We start from the raw sequence: 20917 nt of genomic DNA, 5'->3' as shown, positions 1-20917 counted from the left end.
TATTTTTTTCCGGTTATAAAGTCGACTCGTCAAGTAGGTTCCTAACTCGGCGAGTAGCATCGCGATTTAATGGTCTCATTTTCAAATGGACTCATCGAGTAGGTAACCTGACTCGGCGAGTCCTTTACTTTGTGTGAAAAAATTTGAAAATTTTTACTCTTTTTGAAATACTTCCACCACACCCCACACTCAAACCTTCCTTGTCCTCAAGCAATCATTTTAGACGAATAAGAAGATTTAGATTGAAAAAATCCTAAGAAAACCACATAAAATAAAATAAAAGACGAAAAACAAAACGAAAAGGAAAGGTAAAAAGAAAGCAAACTCAAGCAGTGGGTTGCCTCGCGTAAGCGCTTCTTTTTTAGGAGTCTTTAGTTGGACTCCTTCCAAAGCTCTACGTTGCAGCGGCTTTCTCCAAGTCCAACCCTTTTTCTAGTCCTTCATCCTTTGGCATTCCCTCTTCGTATCTCTTGATCCTATGCCCATTAACTTTAAAGCTCGACCCATCCTTGCTCCATAACTCAATCGCCCCATATGGATATACATGTTTGATTGTAAAAAGGCCCGGACCAACGAGTGTGCAATTTTCTCGGAAAGAGCTTTAGTCTTGAATTTTACAAAAGAACTTTTTGCCCTTCTTCAAACTCCCTATTGCCCTTCAACCTTGCATCATGCCATCTTTTAGTCCTGTCTTTATAAATCAATGAGTTAGTGTAAGACTCATTCCTCAGTTCCTCCAAAGCATTCATTTGCAATAGTCGATTTGCACGCAACTCGTTTGGCTCAAAATTGCATGTTTTTAAAGCCCAATAGGATTTATGTTCAAGCTTCACGGGTAAATGACAATTCTTACCATATTGTAGCCTATAGGGTTTGGTTCCAACAGGTGTCTTGAATGTAGTTCGGAAGGCCCAAAGTGCATCATCCAGTTTATCCGCCCAATCCTTTCTATTGCTACCCACCGATCTCTCAAAAATCGTTTTAAGTGCCCGACTTGTAATTTCAGTTTGCACATTTGTTTGTGGATGATATGGTGTTGAAAATCTATGGCGTACACCATATTTTTGCAACACTTTCGCTAGTTGATCATTAGCAAAGTGGGTTCCTCTATCACTAATTAAAGCTTTTGGCACTCCAAATCTAGAAAATAATTTTTTTAGAATTTTACCATGACCCTAGCATCATTAGTTGGTAATGCTTGCGCTTCTGCCCATTTTGACACATAATCCACCACCACAAGTATGTATTTATTGCCTTTGGATGAAAGAAATGGTCCCATGAAATCCACACCCCAAACATCAAAGATTTCACAAACTTGAATACTCCTTTGAGGCATTTCATTCCTTGCCGATATATTACCCGTTCTCTAGCAAGCATCACATTCCCTCACATATGTAGCAACATCCTTGAAGATAGTAGGCCAATAGAACCCTGCATCAAAAACTTTCTTAGCAGTAAATTGTACACCATGATGTCCCCCTACTGTCCCATTGTGGCAATGCTCTAGAATGTCACGGATTTCCTTGTCAAATACACATCTTCTAATAATCCCATCCGCACAACTCCTAAAAAGATAAGGGTCATCCCATAAATAATATTTTATTCCTGAAAAGAGATTCTTTTTCTGTTGATGAGTGAGCCCTTTTGGAAGAAAGTCCCCAGCCAAGAAATTTGCAATGTTAGCATACCAAAGTTCTTCCCCCATAATCACCATCAAGTACTCTTCCGAGAAACTATCTTCAGTACCCTTGTCGTCTATCTCTCCCCTTGCTGGATTTTCTAATCTGGAAAGATGGTCAGCAGCTACATTTTCCATCCCCTTTTTGTCCTTGATCTCGATGTCAAATTCTTGAAGTAGAAGCACCCATCGGATCAACCTCGGCTTCGCATCCCGCTTGGTAAACAAGTACTTAATAACAAAATGGTCAGTAAACACAGTAATTTTAGACAAAATTAAATAGGGACGAAATTTATCAAAGGTATACACCACGGATAATAATTCTTTTTCTGTTGTGGTGTAATTTTCTTGGGTAGGATTAAGGGTCTTGCTGGCATGATAAATGGGTTGAAATTGCTTGTCAACCCTTTGGCCAAGTACAACTCCTAAGGCAAAGTCGCTTGCATCACAAATTATTTCAAATGGTAAGTTCCAATTCGGGGCGATAATGATCGGGGCGTAGTCAATTTTTCTTTCAAAATTTCAAAAGAGGCTAAACATTCTTTAGAAAAAATAAAAGGTGCATCTTTCAAAAGTAGTTGAGTTAAAGGTCTAGTAAATTTTGAAAAATCTTTATAAAGCGGCGGTAAAAACCCGCGTGACCTAGAAAACTCCTAACGCCCTTTACATTAGTTGGTGGGGGTAATTTAGCAATAGTGTCAATTTTCGCCCGATCCACCTCAATCCCCGTCTTGGATACTTTATGACCTAATATAATGCCTTCTTTCACCATAAAGTGACATTTCTCCCAATTCAATACCAGATTGGTCTTTTCACACCTAGCAAACATTAAATCGAGGTTAGTAAGAAAATCATGAAAAGATGAGCCAAAAATAGAAAATTCATCCATGAATAATTCCATGGATTTTTCCACCATGTCATGGAATATTGTCGTCATGCATCTTTGGAAGGTCGTCAGCGCATTGCATAACCCAAAGGGCATGCGTCGATAAGAAAATGTTCCACTTGGACAAGTAAAAGTGGTATTCTCTTGATCAATTGGATCTATGGGGATTTGAAAATAGCCTGAAAACCCATCTAAAAAACAATAAAAGCTATGGCTTGATAAACGCTCAAGCATTTGATCAATAAAAGGGAGAGGAAATTGGTCTTTGCAAGTGACATCGTTTAGCTTTCGATAATAGATGCACACCCGCGAATCGGTTACCGTTCGTGTAGGTATAAGCTCTTTCTTCTCGTTTGTGACGACCGTCATCCCTCCTTTCTTTGGCACTACTTGAATGGGACTAAATCATTGGCTATCGAAAATGGAGTAGATTATCCTCGCATCTAGGAGCTTGACAACTTCTTTCTTGACCACCTCTTGCATGTTTGGGTTTAAACGCCTTTGGTGTTGTACTACCGGCTTCGCACCTTCTTCAAGAATTATCTTATGGGAACAATATGAAGGACTTATTCGTTTTATATCGTTAATTTTCCATGCGATGGAATTCTTCCTTTTCTTTAAAACATGGACTAACTCTTCTTTTTTAGCTTTGGTGAGATCGGAAGCAATGATAACAGGCTTTTGATCACCTTCTTCGAGAAATGTGTATTCCAAATGTTCAGGAAGAGTTTTTAGCTTTAATTTCATATTTTGTACACTAAACACGTCGAGTCGAGAGAGGGGACTCATCGATTCGAGGCCAAAGTCCCCGTCTGGTCGCGATTTTTCAAACGGACTCGTCGAGTCAGTGCCTTCGACTCGGCGAGTCGACCTTTCTGCATTTCTGATTATTTCTTCATATTTAGCTTCTTCAAGCAGTTTTTCTATCTCCTGTAAGTCTTTTTCAGCATCAAAATTTTCTTCAAGGGCAATGGCGGGTTCTTTTGGGTGGTCATCTTTCCATTCTTCCATTAGTTCTTCCCAAGTGTCCACCGAAAATGTCGTGTCATCACTATACTTGGAATGCTTCATGGCTCGATCAACTCCAAATGTAACTAACTCATCTTCCACCCGAAGGGTAATCTTGGATTCTCTCATGTCTACTATGGCACTTGCGGTGTTTAGGAAAGGTCTTCCAAGAATGATCGGCACTTGGTGGTCCTCTTCCATGTCTAGCACTATGAAGTCTGTGGGGAATACGAATTTATCAACTTTGACCAATAAGTCCTCTCATATTCCCTTTGGAAATGTCACCATCTTATTTGCTAAATGAATTGCCATATGGATTGGTTTCGGATCTGGAAGGTTCAACTTCTTAAAGAAATTGTATGACATGAGATTAACACTCGCCCCCAAATCCTCTAATGCATAACTAGTAGCTAGGTTTCCGAATTGGCATGGAAAAGTTAAGCTACCCGGGTCCCCCATCTTCTTTGGTAATTTGTTCAACATTGCAGCTGAACAATTCTCATTAAGCACCACCTGGGACACCTCTTCCAACTTCTTTCGATTAGTGAGTAGCTCTTTTAAGAATTTTGCGTACTTGGACATTTATACAACCGCTTCGATGAAAGGAATATTGATTTGGAGGGCTTTGATGTGTTCCATGAACTTTTGATAATCTTCATTCTGCTTTTCTTGTCTATCCCGGCCTAGAAATGACAATGGAGGTTGATAAGGTTTCAACGGGGGATCATTTTTTTGTTCAAACTTTGGACTCGTCGAGTCCTTATCTCTAACTCGACGAGTCGGGTCGACTGTTTGGGATTTCGGGTCTTCATTCCGCTCCTTCTGCACTTCTTTTATATTCTCATTCATTATAGGTGTCATAGGGGTAATTATCTTCCCACTTCTAGTCATCACAATGTTGATTTGAGCGCTTCTCGATTTTTTCTCAGTATTGCTTGGAAGTTAACCTGGTGCTCTTTGATTGATTTGGAGTGCAAGTTAGCCCAACTGTTTTTCAATGTTAAGAATAGAAGCTTGTTGGTTCCTCATCAATGCTTGCTGCTCTTTCATCATGGCTTGTTGTTCTCTTATTGCAGCATCGGTTTCGTTGTGCCTTTTCTCGGATGCAGCTGCAAATCTTGTGAGCATATCTTCAAAGTCCAATTTCTCTTCTTGCACCGGCTCCTCCTTTTTATAAAACTCTCTTGTCTTCATCTGATATTTCTCCTCCTTTTCCTTCTTGTACTCATCATATGGTAACCACTCTTTTTTCGGTTTTCGCCAATCTTCATCATATGTATCGCCACTAGAATAACATACTTGCACTTTTTGGTTCCCATGCTCGTCTAGATCACAATCTTTAGTAAGGTGAGGCCCGCTAGAGTTCTCACATCCCACCCGGATGGCATGGATGGATTGATCCATCTTTGTCATTCTTCGGTTCAAACTATCCAATTTAGCCATCACTGCCGCCATATTGTTGGACACCGAGTTCACCGCCCTTCAAGTCAAATAATTCCTTGAATTATGATATTCTCTAGAGTGCTTACATAATTCTTCAATTAGCTCCTTTATGATTGCGGGGTTCTTCTTCGTGAGTGGTCCTTAGGAGTCAAGGAGCTGCCTAGTAGTCAAGTTCACTCCATCATAGAAAATGGAGACTTCTTGTTGAATGTTCAAGTCATTATGGGGGCAGTTCCTCAACAAGTCTTTGTATCTCTCCTACGCCTCATATAGTGACTCGCCCGGTTGTTGCTCGAAATTGGCAATGGCTTTCTTCAATTTTGCTATTTTTGAAGGAGGTCAAAATTGGTCAATAAATTCTTCACGCATTTTGGCCCATGTGGTGATGGACCCTGGAGGGAGTGATTTTAGCCAATCTTTCGTGGCTCCCTTAAATGTCACTGGTAGCATACGAAGCAAAACAGTCTCGCGAGGCACATTAGGAATGTTGAAGTAGTCGGCTATGTCGTTGACCTCGTCGATATGCTTATATGCGTCTTCGTGATCTTTCCCGTAGAATGGCATGTCCTTGAGTTGGGCGAGTATGTTGCCTTTTAGCTCGAAGGTAGCAGTTGCTGGAATCGTGGTTTGCACGAGTCCTGGTCCGATATCATTACGCATCCTCTTCTTATATTCGCCCATGGTGATATCATCGATGTTAGCCATGGTGTTATCGGGTTCGCCTTCTTGGTCGCTTTCTTCTTCGGTTTTTGTTTCGGTTTCGTATTCGATTTCTTTTGGATTAGGATTATATTCAAAGCCTTCTATCTTGCTTTCTTCGCTCTTTTGGTTGCTAGACTCACCCACTTTCTTTCCTTTCTTCTTTTCAAAAATAGATTTAAGGTCCTTGAAAGGTGACTGCTTTTGCGGGTTAGTCTCTTCAACGATCTTATTCTTGTCCTTCCTCAGAGCTCATTTCGGATTTTCAAGAGGTGGTACCAAAGATGAATTTGATCCTTGGGTCATAAAATACCTGAAAGAAAACAGAAAAACACGCATAAAAAGAACAAAACAAAAACAAAAAACAAAAATGAAAAATGTGATGGACTCGTCGAGTCAGTTCGACTAGACTCGACGAGTTCACGGCTGAAGCAGAAAACTAAAAAAATTAACTTTGTGCAAGATAAATCTTAAACAAAGGATCAAAAACTCTAGCAATTAAAATATCTATTTAAAACTGTTCCCAGTCAACGACGTCAAAAACTTGATGTGTGTTAAACCAACTAGTTTTAATCCTAACAAACTTAAATAAAAACAAACACACGCATGCAGTGTACCTATTGTTAGCAGTTTAGTTCAAGCAAGCATGGTATCGAACACAGGGAACGGTAATAATTAAACTAACTACTAATATTATCTAATTAAAACTAACAATAAAAAGAAGGGTTTTCTCTAGTTTTGCAAGACTAGAAACTTAAATAAATAACTAACACTCAACCTAAAATAACTAACAACTATTGCAAATAAAAGGTAACTAGATTCAATATTAAAAGAGACTTCTATTCAGGTTCCAATCATTTATTCCTATGGTCGATTTCATGGCAAGTGAAATGGATTAATTTTTCATTGGCTATCGATTCAATGTGATTAGGTTCATATTCATTATTACTAATCCATAGCAAACTAATTAATTCAAAAAGTGGCCAATTGATTAAACCAACAAGTTTCCTAGATTACAAATTTGGATCAAGTTAGACTTGTAATATTAACTAAATTTATCAACTTAATTAACTCAGGTATGGTTGTTTATCACACATGCTTACACATTGATTTACTAATTTTCTAGTTAATCCTAGGTTCATAATCACTAATACTAGGCATAAAATATTGTGTTCACAAATCCGTATGATTCAAGCAATTAAGATGACATTCATGCAACTCAATAACTTTACTACTAACATAAAAAAATAATCATAATCAACACATAAGGGTCTTTAACAAGCTCAACAAGACAATTTCACCAAATCTAATTAATCCAACCATAAAATCAAATCATAGTTATAAACTCATGTAGCCTAAACAGAAGTTATGAGTTTTAGCTCATATTTACAACAGAAAACATCTCAAAAACTAAACCTAATGGTTGAAACATAGTCTAATCAAAAGTTTAAGGGAAAGAGAATGAATTTTGCTTTTAGATCTCTTCCAAATTGGTATCTAGGTTGCAATCTTCGAGTTTCAAAGCTCCAAGAATCCTTTAATTCGCAAATTAATCGCTCCAAAGTTCCAGAAAAAGCTTTTGGTCTCGGGAATTGATAGGCTTTATATAATTTTCTGAAAACAGGGGCGAATCATCGAGTCCATAGACCAACTTGCCGAGTTCTTCATCTATATACGGGTTGGGTGCGGTGCTGATGTAGAGAGGGCACGTGATAGCATACACATCGAGGCAGTTGAAGCCTCATGAGACAAGATATCCCACCCATGATCTGGAGTTGGGGACGATGGTGTTCGCCCTCAAGATCTAGTGCCATTATTTGTACGAGGTTCGGTGCACCATACACACAGACCACAAAAGCCTGAAGTATCTCATGGACCAACCCAACCTAAATACGCGACGGAAGAGATGGTTGGATGTGGTGAAAGACTATGACTGTGAGATTGTAACACCGTAAATTTCAAAACAATTTTTCGCATTTTATAAAAAGATAATTCATTTAATATTCATAAAACATCAATTTTTGAAACTCAATCCATGCCATATAAAAATCCCAAGATCTCATAACATAAAAATCTCGTGTGTGTGTACTGATCAAGCCGGCGCCTTCCCACGATCATCACTAGTACCTGAAACAAATAACACCAAACACTGTAAGCACAAAGCTTAGTGATTTCCCCAAAATACCACACATAACACATATTAGCCACTCGAGGCTATAACTCTGTGGTTCCGTGGACCCTACTCTGTGAACCCTCTGGTTCTATCTCTATGAACCTTCCGGTTCCAGCTCTATAAACATGCACAACATAAATCACATAGAAATAATGCAATACAACCCATAACATACATATCGCATACAAATACTCTGTCACGTAACTCTGATTACCTACTCAAGGTAAAGTATAGTGAGAAGACTCACCTCGCGTATCTCGATAACTCGCAAATCCCGGAAATCACTCCCGCTCGATCCCCCGAGCTATAATCCTCCTATAACACAATATATCTCTAATTAACACTTTCACAACTAAGGTTGACTAACCCTATCAAGTCAACACTGGTCAACTCTGGTCAATGGTCAACGGTCAACTTTGACCGGACTTGGCAAGTGCACTAGAGCGACTCGGCGAGTCTATACATGTTCACTGACTCCCTCGGATCCTCTCTTGACACGTCGAGTACTTCCCTAACTCGACGAGTTCCACCTGGCATGAATAGCGGGGCCACCATGACTCAACTCGCCGAGTCTCAAGAACAACTCGGCGAGTTCCGGCTTGACTCAGCCCCCTATTGACTCTCCCTGACTCACTGGGTCATCCCCCAACCCGGCGAGTCTACTCGCTGAACAATTTACGTGAAACCCCAACCCTACTCGCCGAGTCTCAAGAATAACTCGGCGAGTTCATGCCATGCACAAACTCTATTGACCTTCTGAGGTCAGATCTGCTTCCCCAAACCATAGATCTGGCCTTCCCAAGCATGAATGTCACGTAAAGTTCGAAACTTGATGCTTGTATAACCCCCACAAGGCATCAAAAGGAGATTTGGTCCCAAAAATGACAACCTAGGTGCAATAACTCCATAATAACCCAAAAAGCTCCAAGGGTTAGGGTCTCTGGACCTCTTTGAGTCCAGATCCAAGGCACAAACTCGAAGAGGGACCATTTTCTTCACATAATCACTCTCCAAAGGGGGTTAGAAAACCCTAACTCTAAAGATCAACCCTAAAACTGAATGAGGTTCGAACTATTACCTCGCAATGAAGCCTCTGGACTCTGAATCTGCTGGAATCTCACCTCCTCCTTGCTCTTGCCACCTTCTTCTTGCTAAACAAGGAATACAAAGGCCCAAAAGTGACTTCCTCTCTCCCAAAACGATTTAGCTCTCTTAGGGTTCTCTCAAGGGACTAGTAGCCGCAATGGGAGGCTATAAGTGCCCTTAAATAGGCTCCAAACCCGGGGAATTAGGGTTTCATTAAACAACATGGAATCGCCGAGTCCACTTTTGGACTCGCCGAGTCTCCTCACAATCACCATAATTATAAGAATGAATAATACCTGGGAATACGAGCTGTTATAGAGATCCTGTATCATTCGCGCAAGGCTAATGTGGTAGCCGACGCCCCGAGCCGCAGAGCAGAGAGTGCCTCGATCCGAGATGTGTGTATGAGGATGACGATCATGACTCCAGTCTTAGATACCATTCAAGAGGCGCAGGCGGAGGCCGTGAGACTGGAGAACCGCAAGAGGGAGCGGGTGTTTGGGCAGGTGTCCAAGTTTGTGACGAATAACCGAGGGCTTATGACTTTCCGATGGCAGATTTGGGTGCCCTATATAGGCGGAGCTCAACGTATACTGATGGAGGAGGTGCATACATCGAGATTCTCAATCCATCCCAGGGCCACTAAGATGTATTTGGATTCGAAGAGAGATTATTGGTGACCCTGTATGAGGAGGGATGTTGCTTGGGTAGTTGAGAGATGCTTGACCTGCCGCCGGGTCAAGGCAGAGCAGCAGCGTCCACACGGTCCATTACAGCCTCTGGAGATTCCCCTGTGGAAGTGAGAATATATCTCGATGGACTTTATCACCAAGTTACCGAGGACTGGGCATGGAGTTGGCGTGATTTGGGTGATTGTGGATCCACTGACTAAGAGTGTTCACTTCCTTGCTATTAGTGAGAGCTCTTCTGCAGAGAGATTGGCTGACATCTATGTGAGAGAGGCGGTAGCACGGAATGGAGTGCCGATCTCGATAGTGTCAGATCGAGATGTGCGTTTCACTTCCAGGTTTTGGAAGAAATATCATGAGGAGTTGGGCATGTGCTTGCATTTCAGCACTGCATATCACTCGCAGACGGACGGCCAGAGCGAGCGGAAGATTCGGACGTTTGAGGACATGCTGCGTGCATGTGTCATGGACTTTAGAGGAAGTTGGGACACCTACATACCACTCGCTGAGTTTTCCTACAACAACAACCATCATTCGAGTATTGGTATGCCTCCCTTTGAGCTTTTGTATGGGAGGAGGTGTCGGACTCCCATTTGCTGGGGAGAAGTGGGACAAAGAGTGATGGGTGGCATAGAGATAGTGCTGAAAACGACCGAGTAGATTTAACAGGTCAGGCAGAGGTTACTAATGACACAGAGTCGTTAGAAGAGTTATGCGGACAGGCGACGATCCGAGCTAGAATTTCAGGTTGGAGATTTTGTGCTCCTGAAGGTATCCCCATGGAAAGGGGTGATCTGATTCAGGAAGCGAGGTAAGCTGGGACCCCGATACATCGGTCCTTTCAAAGTGACTGCTAGAGTGGTTAGAGTAACATACCAATTGGAGCTACCTGCGGAGTTAAGCCAGATCCATAACACCTTCCACGTGTCCCAGTTGAGGAAGTGTGTAGCCGATGAGACGGCAGTAGTGCTACTTGAGGACATTCAAGTAGATGCGAGCCTGAATTATACCGAGAGGTCGATCGCGATATTGGATCGAAAGGTGAGGGTTCTGAGGAACAAGGAGGTGCCCCTGGTCCAGGTCCAGTGGCAACATCGTTGGGGGTTTGATTTGACTTGGGAGCCGGAGTTAGAAATGCGGGAGCAGCATCCATAATTGTTTGTGGAGCCTGACTTCGAGGGCGAAGTATGATCCTAGTGGGGGAGAATTGTAACATCCGAATTCCCAGGTATATTATTTTACTTAATTATTTTTAGGCTTATTAAGTAACTCGACGAGTTGGTGCTACAACTCGCCGAGTAGAGTCGGGTGTGGTCACGTGGGATTAATGATCTACTCGACGAGCCTGAGAGTCGACTCGCCGAGTAGGCTCTGTGAGTGGAAACCCTAAACCCTCGGGTTTGGGGCCTATATAAGGACATTTATAGCCTCATTTGTGGCTCCCATCTGCTTCCCTTCACTGAGAGAAACCCTAATCGCCCCCTTGAGCTTTTGAGAGAGTATTGAGCCATTATTTGAGATCTTTGGTGCATTTTTGTTAGAGAAGAGGAGGATTTCAAGCAAGGATCGTGAAGGGGCTGTTAGATTTGTTGCTAAAATATCCAGGAGCTTCTGTTTAAGGTGTAAAGTTCGTATCTTTTCATCATTATGGGTAGATCTCATGATATTAGAGTTTAGGGCTTCTTTTCCATCTTATTTTGGGACCTTGAAGGTTTTGAACACCTTTTGAGATATGGACATCAGATCTGGACCTTGTGAGGTCCCTAGAGTCAAAAGTTCCCTGCTTTATTCATCCATAATAGAACCTTGAATGAGAAACCCCAAATAAAGCGTGTTTTTGGCATTTCAAGCCCGAAGTGCCATGCATGAATGTAAAGATTGAAACTTTACGTGTTAATCGAGCCTTGTGAATATAAATCTAGGGTTTGGAGTGGTAGATCTGCTTTAAAACGTGTGAATGGGAAATTAGATCGAAAAGACTAGCCGAATCCATGAGCAGACTCAACGAGTCGGTTAGGGTTTGTCCCGACGAGTTGGACGCTGCAATGACTCGTCGAGTTAGGGGATAACTCGGCGAGCTGGACCTTCTCGAGACTTCTGAGGAACGAGTGGAATCGACGAGTCGCATGAGTGCACTCGGCCAATCAGGTCAAACTTGGACTATTGAATCGAGTCTGACTTCTGTTGACTTTTAGGGTTGGTCAATATGAGTAATGGGAACCTTGGAAGGGTACAATGGTCTTGTACAAATTTGAAGAGTTAGAGAGAAAGAGAGGACCACCTTTAGAGTATTTGATAATGAGTATGGTATTAATTAGAGATAATTATCTTGTGGTAGGCGGAGGCTAGATCGAGGTTTCCGAGTACGAGACTTTTACTTGCTAGCTTACGACGTGAGTTTTCTCACTATACTTTACCTAGAGTGGTGTTTATGTGTGACCGGAGGGTCTTATGTGCTTACTTGAGTTGTGCATTTATCTGTATGATATATATGCTACGTTATGTGACTGGAGTGTAGGGTCCAACGAGCTGTGAGACCGGAGGGTCCTCAACAAGACCGGACCAGAGGGTCCAACGAGCTGTGGGACTGGAGGGTCCCACTAAGACACATATACCGGAGGGTCTTACAGAGATATAGCCTCGAGTGGCTAATGTGTTGTATGTGGTAGTTTGGGGAACTCACTAAGCTTCGTGCTTACCGTGTTATGTGTTTCAGGTACTTCTGAGGATCGCGGGAAGGCACTTACTTGATTGTACACACACATCTGAGCTAGAGTTATATTTATTTTGGATCCTGGATTTGTGATAAACAATTTTTGAAATATGTACTGATATTTGATACTTGAGGTTTTTGGGAGAAAATGTGACATGTGTTTTATTGTGTTTGAAAAATAAAAAAATTTGGTTTGAAAATCTACGTCGTTACACTAAACAGAAGTTATGAGTTTTAGCTCATATTTACAGCAGAAAGCATCTCAAAAACTAAACCTAGTGGTTGAAACATAGTCTAATCAAAAGATTAAGGGAAAGAGAATTAATTTTGCCTTTAGATCTCTTCCAAATTGGTATCTAGGGTGCAATCTTCAAGTTTCACAGCTCCAAGAATCATTTTCTTCGTAGATTAATCGCTCCAAAGTTCCAGAAAAAGCTTTTGGTCTTGGGTATTGATGGCCTTTACATAATTTTATGAAAACAAGGGCGACTCTTCGAGTCCATAGACCAACTCATCGAGTTCTTCACTCTTTTAGCTTCATTTTCTACTTTCTTTATTTCCCGAGCTTTCGTTTGCTAAGCCCGCTTCATTTTTAACTCGAGCATGTCTTTCAGGCTGAAAATACAATTTAAGCACAATTAAGTACCTTTTGTCCAATAATCGAGACACAATAGCCAAAAAGTATTAAGATATTAACCAAAATATATGACTAAATATGCACATATCACCCAACATCGATCCCTATTCGGCATCGGGCCTCGCCCGACATCGAGCAGATCTCGGCATACATATAAACATATCAACCAACATATATCATAAGCACTTAATACTAACATGTAAACATTCCTCGGGCCCTGCCCGACATCGAGCTGAGATCCGGAAAACATACTAACATACCTTGGGAACCGCCCCGGCATCGAACCAGAGTCCGGATCATACTATAATAACATATTAACTAGACATTCCTTGGGCTTACCCCAACATCGGAACTAAACCCGATACACATAACACATAACAAACACATGCAAGAATCACAAGGACATCAAGCATACAAGCAATCCTCGGGACCGCCTCGGCATCGGATCGAAATCCGGAAAACATATAAACCTACTTCAGGCGGGCTCCGCCCGACATCGGAACTACTATCTAAACGGGCCGACCATGGTGCCTTAGACCCATTCCTACTAGAGAAAACTCACCTTGCAAAGTCGTCTGCAAAATATCGCGGTGAGGAATATCTGATAGCTGCTCTAATGACTCCCCGACTATCAATATCACAATAATACTTAGTCAAAAATCTGATAATCCTTCTCAGGGTAAAATGACTATTTTACCCTTGGTAAAAGTCAACATCCTGGTCAAAGTCATAGTCAAGGTCAACTCCCAGTGAACCCCAACTCGGCGGGTTCATGTACTACTCAGACTCGTGGCCAACCGAGTTAACTCTTCGAGTCCCTTCCCAGACTCATCGAGTTTTTATTGTCATAAAATCTGGACACAACGACTTTAACTCGTCGAGTCCCTCCTTGGACTCGTCGAGTTCTTCAGTTTTTGAGCCCTAATCTTGCCCAACTCACTGAGTCATCTCCTAGACTCAACGGTTTCACTCAAAACCAGAAAAGGGTTAGGGGTCCACGACCCGACTCGTCGAGTCGTAAGAACAACTCATCGAGTCCCCCAAAGCCAATACATACAACCAATTCTAATCCATTCTAATGCTTCCAACTCAAAGATCTGGACTCCTTAGACTATCATTACACGTAAAGTTGCTAAATTTACGTGCATGCATGGTGTTATGAAGCTAAAACACCCACCACAAGCTACAATGGAGGTCTAAGTCATAGAATAGGGCCATGGTTGAATAAAGGTGGCAACTTTGAGCTCCTAAAGCTCAAGAGTGCCCAGATCTGAAGTCCTAACATCCCCGAGAGTTCAAATCTCGGAAATGACTTTGGAAATGGCCCAAAAGTGACAATATGCAAGCTCAAATGAAGATCTAAGTGAATAGAAGCCAAGGTATAAGCTTTATACCTCTATCAAGATTGAAATGAGTCTTTAGCTCTGGATCTTCAGCCTTCCTTCTGCAACTCCAAGTCCTTGCTTCCTTCTTCTATCTTTAAATCACAAAAATTGCAAGAAATAGCTCAAGATCACTCAAGGTTGATTAGGGTTTCGAGATTAGGGTTTGGAGGTGATGGAGGTCGGGGTGGAGGCCAAATATGATGCTTAAATAGAGTTCAAGCCCTATAGATTAGGGTTTTCATCCAGGTTGTCCTACTCGTCGAGTCAAGACTTCGACTCGTCGAGTAGTTCACTTAAAACCCGCGCATAATCTGCCTTCTACTCGACGAGTTAGGGCCACCAACTCGTCGAGTAGCCCTTCCAAAATGAACAAATAATTAAGTTAAATGCATACCAGGAACCAGGCATTACATGCCAGCTAGCTTCTCGGCCGAAATGCACTCCTGGATCGGGATTACATGGGCACTCTTGGTCAACCGATCCGTGATGACCCAAATCTAATCCACTCCATGTGCGGTCCTGGGAAGCTTCGTGATGAAATCCATAGTAATATCCTCCCATTTCCACATAGGAATATCCAACGGGTGCGTCTTGACGTGAGGTCTTTGGTGCTCTGCCTTGACCTTCCTGCAGGTCAGGAACCTCTCAACATACCAGGCTACATACCGCTTCATGCAGGGCCACCAGTAATCAGGGCGAAGATCTCTATACATCTTCGTTGCTCTGGGATGGATGGAAAATATGGACTTGTGTGCCTCCTCCATCAAGATCTGGCGCACATTGCGTGCGTACAAAACCCACACTTTGCGGTGAAGTGTCAACAACTCGCAATTATCATAGTCGAAGGATGAAATTTGGCCCACGATACGCTCACTCTTCCGGTGTTCCTCCTTCATAGCCTCCTGTTGGGCCTCATGGATCTTCTCTACAAGCGGAGTCACTACTGTCATCCTTAGACAGATGTCTATGATCAGGGCTCCGGATGCCTTGTGGCTAAGTGCATCGGCCACAACATTGGCCTTCTCCGGGTGGTAGAGGATCTCACAGTCGTAGTCCTTCACCACATCTAACCATCGTCGTTGTCTCATGTTCAGATTTGGATGATCCACGAGGTACCTAAAACTCTTGTGATCCTCATGTTGCTCCCTGGTCTTGGAGTACACCAAGATATCATCTATGAACACGATGACCGATCGATCGTACATCGGTCTCCATACCCGATTCATCAGGTCCACAAACATTTTCGGCGCGTTTGTGAGCCTAAACGACATCACCACGAACTCGTAATGTCCATAACGAGTCCGTAACGCGGTTTTCCCCATGTCCTCGTCTCTAACCCATACCTGTTGGTATCCGAACCTAAGGTCTATCTTGGAGAACCAAGATGCTCCCTACAACTGATCAAAAAGATAATTTATCCTCGAGAGTGGGTAACGGTGCTTCACCGTCAACTTGTTCAACTCCTGGTAGTCAATGCGCATCTGGTGTGAACCGTCCTTCTTCCTGAAAAAAAAAAAGAATCGGCGCTCCCCACGGAGAACTGCTCGGACGAATGAACTGCTTGCCTATCAGTTCCTGCAGCAGTGATGATAGCTCTTGCATCTCTGGTGGTCCCAATTGGTAAGACGCCTTGGCGATAGGGGCCGCACTTGGCACTAGGTCGATCCTGAACTCGACCTGCCTCTCGATCCCTGGCAATCGAGCAAAACCCTGATCCCAACCTAGTGCCCTCGCCGAAGATAACCAATTCTTCCTCACCCGGGGTTTGAACTACCAACCGCTGACCCTCGCAGTCGATCATGGAACCGAAACAACTCAACCAGACCATAACCATAATCACACATACATCCCCATGGAAATCAGAATCAAGTTTATTGGGAAGGATACCCTGAAGATCTCCAGAACACAGCCCCGATAGACTGAAGAAGCAGAAATCCCATGTTCGTTAACGATAGAGACTTGCAACGGACACTCTAGCTCTTCTACAGGTAAACTGAACTCCCTCCTGAACGATCGAGAGACAAAAAACCGACTCGACCCCAAGTCAGATAATACCAAAGCAGGTAAGGAGTTCACTAAGAACGTACCTAATCATAGGTACAAACATATACGCATAAAACAAATATAATCACTAAGATAAAAGATAGAAACATACCAGCAACCACATCTGGTGTTGTCCTGGCCTCCTCAGCTGTAAGTTGGAAGGCGCGTCCCTAAGCCTTCGGAGGCTTTACTCTACCCTGACCCCCGTCAATGATCCTCAGTGTAGCTAGTGTGGGAGCATGAGCCTTCTTGGCGGATAGTAGGGGACATTGGGCCTTCATATGGCCCACCTGCTTACAATGGTAACGAAGTCTGACCCCATAAGCTAGAGTATGCTGCCTACAATCCCTAGCCATGTGGCTCTGCTTGCCACACTTGTGGCACCCGCTGCCAGATCGGAAAACTCCCGAATGAGCCTTCCCGCACTTCCCATAAGTGCGTCCGGGCTAACCCACAGACCTAGAATCAGCGGTCTTGGACCGCTTTGACACCGGCTACGATTGCACCGAGGCCGTCCTGTGCTCTTTCAATTGCAGCTCAATCTCAAGCTCACGCCGCCTAACAACCTCCTGTAACTCTAGTAATGTGTCACATCGTTGGGTAGCAACAAACTGTCTGATGTTAGTCTTGAGCATGCTCAGATAACAAGACTTCTGAGCCTGCTTGGATGAAAATTTTGGGCAAAACATCGCCCTATCAGTGAACATGCGGGTGATCCCTGTCACCGTTTCCGTACCCTGTCTCAGATCCAAAAACTCTTGTGATAGCCGCTCTCGCTCAAACCATGGAATGTAGCGAGTACGGAACATCTCCCTGAACTAATCCCAAGTAACTGTCGCTCGTTGCTCATCAGAATATGACCCCGTCATCAACCTCCACCAGTCCTTTGCTCCAAACCTCAGCAGGTTCAGAGCACATCTAACCTTCTGGTCAGCAGGACATGAGCATGTGAAGAAACACCCCTCCACGTCAGACAACCACCTCATGGCTATGATCAGATCCTGATCCCCATCGAAGGTCAGGGGCTTCGTGTTATCGAAGTCTCGGTACTGAAAAACCTGCCCTGTCCTCGTACCTGCAGCCGCCACGGCTGCGGAGGCTGTAGCAGCCACAGTCTCAGCAATAGTTGCGTATTTGTCATCAAAATACTCCATCATGGCGGTCTTGATAGACCCAAACATCTCTGGAATCTGACCCCGGACAATCTCGACCACCTCCCCGCGGATGATCTCCCTGACACGATCCTCTGTCAACACTGGCCTATCCTAGCTGCCAGCTCCTTATCCTGACCCGGATCTGGTCTCAAATCGCCTCGTAACCACCATACTAAAAATACACCAGGAAAATATCAGATAATCCGCATAAATAATAGGGAACCAACTCCCAACTAAACCCTAGGGGTTGTGACTTCCTTACTACGCGTATGGGTCCTGTGCTTTCAGTAGTACGGGCCCATACTACCTTCCACACCTACCCATATTTGTCTCAAGTATCATCACAACGCCCTAACAATATACATATGCATGGCGATTGCTCAATCCTCACTCCTAGAGGAAGGCTAAATATCTCGTAATGAGCCGACTGACCCCACACGACTCACCCAAGAAACTTCCACCAACCCTGCAGCACTAGTGTAGGCTAGTCATACATAACGCTAGACCCTATATACTTTCGAATATCTGATCCTACCCTAAGCCCTGTTGGATTCGGTGTCTAAGCGCATAACTATAATTGTTATGTACTTGACCCGAGAGTAGCATGGTCCTTTTGGGTTGCCTTCACCAATGCAATTTGATAGGACGGACTTTTGAGAATAAGGTTATTTGTGAGTTGTTAATATATTACAAGTATAATATATTAATATGAAATCGCATTATTTAATTAGTATTGATCAATAATTAATTTGGAATTAATTTAGTGATCAAAAAAGACCAATTAAATATACGGAAACTGATTTGGTAAATCAGTGATTCTTATAGTGTGGGCCAATGATCCATGGTTAATTAGGATGGGCTAAACCAACATGGATAGTCCATGGAGGTTTAAACCATGGAGCCTAAGTAATATGAAGGGTCATGCTGTATTAGGGTTTGCATGGATGTAACACTAGCACTTGTCACACTATAAAAGGAACTCCCTAGAGCTAAAATCGGTTGCCCAATAGATTCTTGGAGAGTGTGAACCAATTTTGTGCTAAGTAACTTATTCTCTCAAGCCTCCTTTTGCACTTGGTGTTTATGACACATTAGAGGCATCACATTTGAGGTGCTAAAGCTTTTGAAGGCCAAGAACTACAAGTCCTAGTAAGAGGTAAGTTATCTAACTAGTTATATTGTTCAATTGTCAAATTGTATGCTAGTTAGGATGTGTGCTTTGGAAAATCAAATTTCATGTATAATTAGAAAAAACATAGATCCAAAGTATCTAGGGTTGCATGTGCACCATAAGGTTGTTAGAGTGCTCAAAACCCTTCAAGCCCTTCATCAAACAAGAATAGAAAATAAGGCTAAACCAAACATTCTCAGGCTATAAGATCTTAATTATGTATAACCATGATGCATACACTAAGCAACTATAGTAATGATGTCAATTTCAAATAAGGAAAATGTGACATCCCCAAATTAACGGCCAGAAAAGACCAGTTTAATTTATGCTTTACAACAGTTATTTACAACTACTGGCCTATAATCCAAAATATCTTGATAAGTCATCTAACTTACGCTCTGGTGCCACTACCTATAATACAAAGAAAAAACTGAGTGGGTCAGGCTTGGGACCCTAGTGAGCGTTAGGGATTTCAACCCACAATAAATAATTATATTAATTTCATCAACCAACAATAACCCAATTACCCATTCCCGTTATCCTCACCTTACGTCCCTAAAAGAACTATCACAAGGGACCTAGCCTAAGGATTTTCATCGGGGCGACAACACATGCTTCGGGGGTTCCTCATCAATATATATCAAACAAGGCAACCATGTGGGGGATGGAGTACATCAAATGAACACTCAAGTTCATTAACACCTACAGGTGGCGAGCCTGCCAGCGTTTCACTAGACTGTCTTGAAAAGTCTATGGTCGTCATCTAAACTCCGCTAGATGACTGAATCAGCAACAACATCGAGGCCTCTCATCATTTTATCACAGGTCAACTATCTACCCATGTTTTACCCAACATTTTAGTAGATAACAATATACTTATATATTCATATACAACTTAAAACTTGTATAAAATATTCATTCAATACTCACTCCAAATACACAGATAATATATATACACATAACACGTATTCTATAGAAGATACTTTATACCTATGTATTAGAAGAAATGGATTATACACTCTCTCAAACGTATACTTAATACATTCAAACAATAATTGTATTAAAATCGTGTTTATGAAAGAGACTATGTACTCACATGATAAGACGATTGTCGGACAACACTACGGCTCTTCAAGTAGTAATTCTTCGATGAATCCAGGATATCTTCACACACCGGGCTTCTTGCAGGTAAAGCCTCGGCTCGAAAACTCTTTTCTTCTCGGGATCTTTGGAGCATCGGGACTTGCCTCGGGTGTCGGGATGATACCGGGGCTTTGGGGGTGCTTCAAGAGGGCTAGAGAGGGTATCGGGAGTGAGAGAGTAAGAAAGTAGAAACCAAAATCGGCTGCCCTTCGATTTCTATTTATATGGTTGATTTTCTGGATTCACGTCATGAATCTCAAAAATTCACGTCGTGAGTTTAGTCAGGCATAGGTCATTATGTTTGTCATCAGTCTACTTGCTCTGGAAGGCGTCCAACACTTGTTCATGTCGTGAACACTGTGTTCACGTCGTGAACTCTGACACAGTGTCGGGGTTTGTGCCCTAAACTTCTGAAATTTATATCTTTTGCATACGTGCTCTGTTTTCGACGTTCTTTGTATGCACGCGTCAGTGTGATTACGCTCTACAACTCTCGTTTAGACTCCATCGGCTAATTTTGACTTTATATTTATTATATTACTTTTAGTAGGCCGGGACAGGAAAACTCCGTTAGAAATTCATAACTTCTTCATATGGCGTCCGTTTTCGTCTGTCTTTCTTTCGTTGCACTACTATCGACAAGATCTTCGATTCTCGTTTAGATTGTTTCGGCTAGAAATCACTCGATATCATATTCAAACTTTGGGCTGCATACTGCTAAGTTGAAACTTCGAAAAATCACAACTTCCTCATACGAAGTCAGATTTAGACGTTATTTTTATGTACGTTCACGGTTTAACGTATTCTATGAATTTCGTTTATATTACTAAGGCTAAATATTGCTCTATCGTAAATTCACTATTTACGTCACATAGTGTCGTACTGGTTCTGTCGCGAAACTTCGACAGGTCATAACTTCTTCGTTATAACTCGGATTTCGGCATTGTTTACATTTTTGGAATCCTCGTAACGACCCCTACCTCTTCTTGTAAAGATATCGAGTTTATCT

The 20917-nt window shown here is 42.4% G+C and overlaps 3 protein-coding genes and 1 non-coding gene across 4 annotated transcripts; 1 reads left to right on the top strand and 3 right to left on the bottom strand.

The window, feature by feature from the left end:
* Window positions 1-614: 614 nt before the first annotated feature.
* On the bottom strand, window positions 615-1336 carry LOC111896063 (uncharacterized). The gene is made up of 2 exons (XM_023892087.1): window positions 1203-1336; window positions 615-1140 (listed from the first exon to the last, which is right to left on the bottom strand). Exons 1-2 carry the CDS (start codon window positions 1334-1336, stop codon window positions 615-617), a joined length of 660 nt encoding a protein of 219 aa, XP_023747855.1.
* A 30-nt stretch (window positions 1337-1366) lies between these two features.
* LOC111896064 (uncharacterized) lies at window positions 1367-2933 on the bottom strand. Its single transcript, XM_023892088.1, has 2 exons — window positions 2346-2933; window positions 1367-1909 (listed from the first exon to the last, which is right to left on the bottom strand). The coding sequence occupies exons 1-2, from the start codon at window positions 2931-2933 to the stop codon at window positions 1367-1369; spliced, it is 1131 nt and encodes a 376-aa protein (XP_023747856.1).
* Window positions 2934-3833: 900 nt separating this feature from the next.
* LOC111896065 (uncharacterized) lies at window positions 3834-4154 on the bottom strand. The gene has a single exon (XM_023892089.1). It carries the CDS (start codon window positions 4152-4154, stop codon window positions 3834-3836), a length of 321 nt encoding a protein of 106 aa, XP_023747857.1.
* A 1075-nt stretch (window positions 4155-5229) lies between these two features.
* Window positions 5230-5336, top strand: LOC111896163 (small nucleolar RNA R71). The gene has a single exon (XR_002851822.1). It is a non-coding gene; the product is annotated as a small nucleolar RNA R71 (small nucleolar RNA).
* The last annotated feature ends 15581 nt before the right edge of the window (window positions 5337-20917 follow it).

This window comes from Lactuca sativa, chromosome 8 (genome assembly GCF_002870075.4).
Source record: "Lactuca sativa cultivar Salinas chromosome 8, Lsat_Salinas_v11, whole genome shotgun sequence".
Taxonomy (NCBI): Eukaryota; Viridiplantae; Streptophyta; class Magnoliopsida; order Asterales; family Asteraceae; genus Lactuca; species Lactuca sativa.
The sequence above is the reverse complement of the archived record's forward strand: the minus strand, read 5'-3'. Positions and strand labels throughout refer to the sequence as shown.

Bases quoted from the DNA above. Each gene is read 5' to 3' on its own strand.
- LOC111896065 (XM_023892089.1), bottom strand. From the start codon at position 4,154: ATGTCCAAGTACGCAAAATTCTTAAAAGAGCTACTCACTAATCGAAAG.
- LOC111896064 (XM_023892088.1), bottom strand. From the start codon at position 2,933: ATGACGGTCGTCACAAACGAGAAGAAAGAGCTTATACCTACACGAACG. The intron at 1,910-2,345 runs GTAAAGGGCGTT...TTTGTTATTAAG, and splicing joins AATTACCCCCACCAACTAAT to TACTTGTTTACCAAGCGGGA.
- LOC111896063 (XM_023892087.1), bottom strand. From the start codon at position 1,336: ATGCCTCAAAGGAGTATTCAAGTTTGTGAAATCTTTGATGTTTGGGGT. The intron at 1,141-1,202 runs GCAAGCATTACC...ATTATTTTCTAG, and splicing joins GTGTCAAAATGGGCAGAAGC to ATTTGGAGTGCCAAAAGCTT.